The 1,546-nt window shown below is 38.9% G+C and overlaps 1 protein-coding gene across 1 annotated transcript in view; it reads left to right on the top strand.

Annotated features, from left to right (window-relative positions):
• The window catches only part of loxl3b (lysyl oxidase-like 3b), a gene marked incomplete in the record, with an annotated part of 30,220 nt that overhangs the window by 26,752 nt on the left and 1,922 nt on the right, over window positions 1–1,546 (top strand). Inside the window, 2 exon segments of the mRNA XM_032511056.1 lie at window positions 236–351; window positions 728–864. Of these exon segments, the coding sequence (XP_032366947.1) occupies window positions 236–351; window positions 728–864 (253 nt within the window).

Here is a 1,546-nt window from a genome sequence, read left to right as displayed (position 1 = left end):
ATCAGCCCCCCACTCAGATCAGCTGGTGTTCTGTCAATAATGGAGTGGTTTGGAAATTTGTAAGTGACCCCAAACTTTTGCCCGGTAGTGTACATCAGATCGCTAAAGTAAAATCATAATTTCATGGCATAAACACATTGGTTTTGAATGGTGTGGAATAAAAAAAATGCCAGTTCTCAAAGGAGATACCAATGGATCATTTTTTAATTTATAACATGTTCTCTGTATTATACAGCCACTACCACAGCATGAATATTTTCACCCACTATGATCTGATGAACGCCAATGGTACCAAAGTGGCCGAGGGACACAAAGCCAGCTTCTGTCTGGAGGACACAGACTGTCAAGAGGGTGAGTGTGATGCTTCAGATTAGAGTCCCAGCACAGCGGCTGTTTTCATGTGTTGAAGAAAGGAAGAAGGACAGAAAGTATGAGTGAGCGCAGTACGTCCCACTTTAGGACACTATCTGAGCTGTCCCACTTATTTAAACAAGTGATAACAACATAGATACAGGTTGGATTTTCTGCCGGCTTCGGGGTTTTGAGGGCGTGTATGTTGGCAACTTGTGAGTAAATCAAATTACATGTTTAGAGCAGAACCACCCTTTTATAAATACCCAAATTACTGTAAATATCACTGAACCAAAGTATGTAAATATTCTTATTCAGTCTGTTTTTATGGATCCACTTATGCATCTTAAAGTAAATTAATCTTTTTGACACTCAGGAGTTTCTAAGCGGTACGAGTGTGCCAACTTTGGCGATCAGGGCATCACTGTGGGCTGCTGGGATTTGTACCGTCACGACATTGACTGCCAGTGGATCGACATCACAGACGTCAAACCAGGAAACTACATTTTGCAGGTGAGCACGTGCAGCTTAATTTGACCAACACAAAGAAAATACTGTGTGGTTTCTTAGTGCTAAAAACATATACAGCTGTGTGGATATAACCCCATAACCAACACAGCAACGTCTGCTGACTAGTAGATACAATATAGCCACATTATTTCAAACTGCAAATCTGACTATTGTAATCAAATGATCACTTATATTTGACCTCTGCTGTTAAAAAGTTCTCCTATCTCTCGGTTCTCATTCCCCCTCTCCCAATGTTTTATTGATTATGAATATTTGGATAACAATAGAGCTGAAAGATGATGATATAAATGGATATATGCCGCAATTTCCAAAACCAGTCCAAATAGAACCAGATTCCCTCTTTTTTGTAATATGAGTTATTAGTTGGGGGATTCGAAAAGGTCAGAAAACAAAAACATCATATCATTTTAGAAATATGTATTCACAATGTATTCAACAATAACACCTGTACAAACAATGTGCATATGATAATGAGCATAGATATGTAATATGATATATTAGATATGTAAACAGTCAACACAAGACGCAGCAGTGAGTGCAGAATGTGTTGACGTGATCCAGGAGAAAAACCTCGACAGCAACAGACTAAAGAAGACATACTGGACATGAACAGTAAAGGGATGAACTTTTTGAAGTCAGTCGACTCACACAGTTGTGTAGACAT

Source organism: Etheostoma spectabile, unplaced genomic scaffold (genome assembly GCF_008692095.1).
Source record: "Etheostoma spectabile isolate EspeVRDwgs_2016 unplaced genomic scaffold, UIUC_Espe_1.0 scaffold314, whole genome shotgun sequence".
NCBI lineage: Eukaryota > Metazoa > Chordata > Actinopteri > Perciformes > Percidae > Etheostoma > Etheostoma spectabile.
This window is presented reverse-complemented; position numbering and strand designations above follow the sequence as displayed.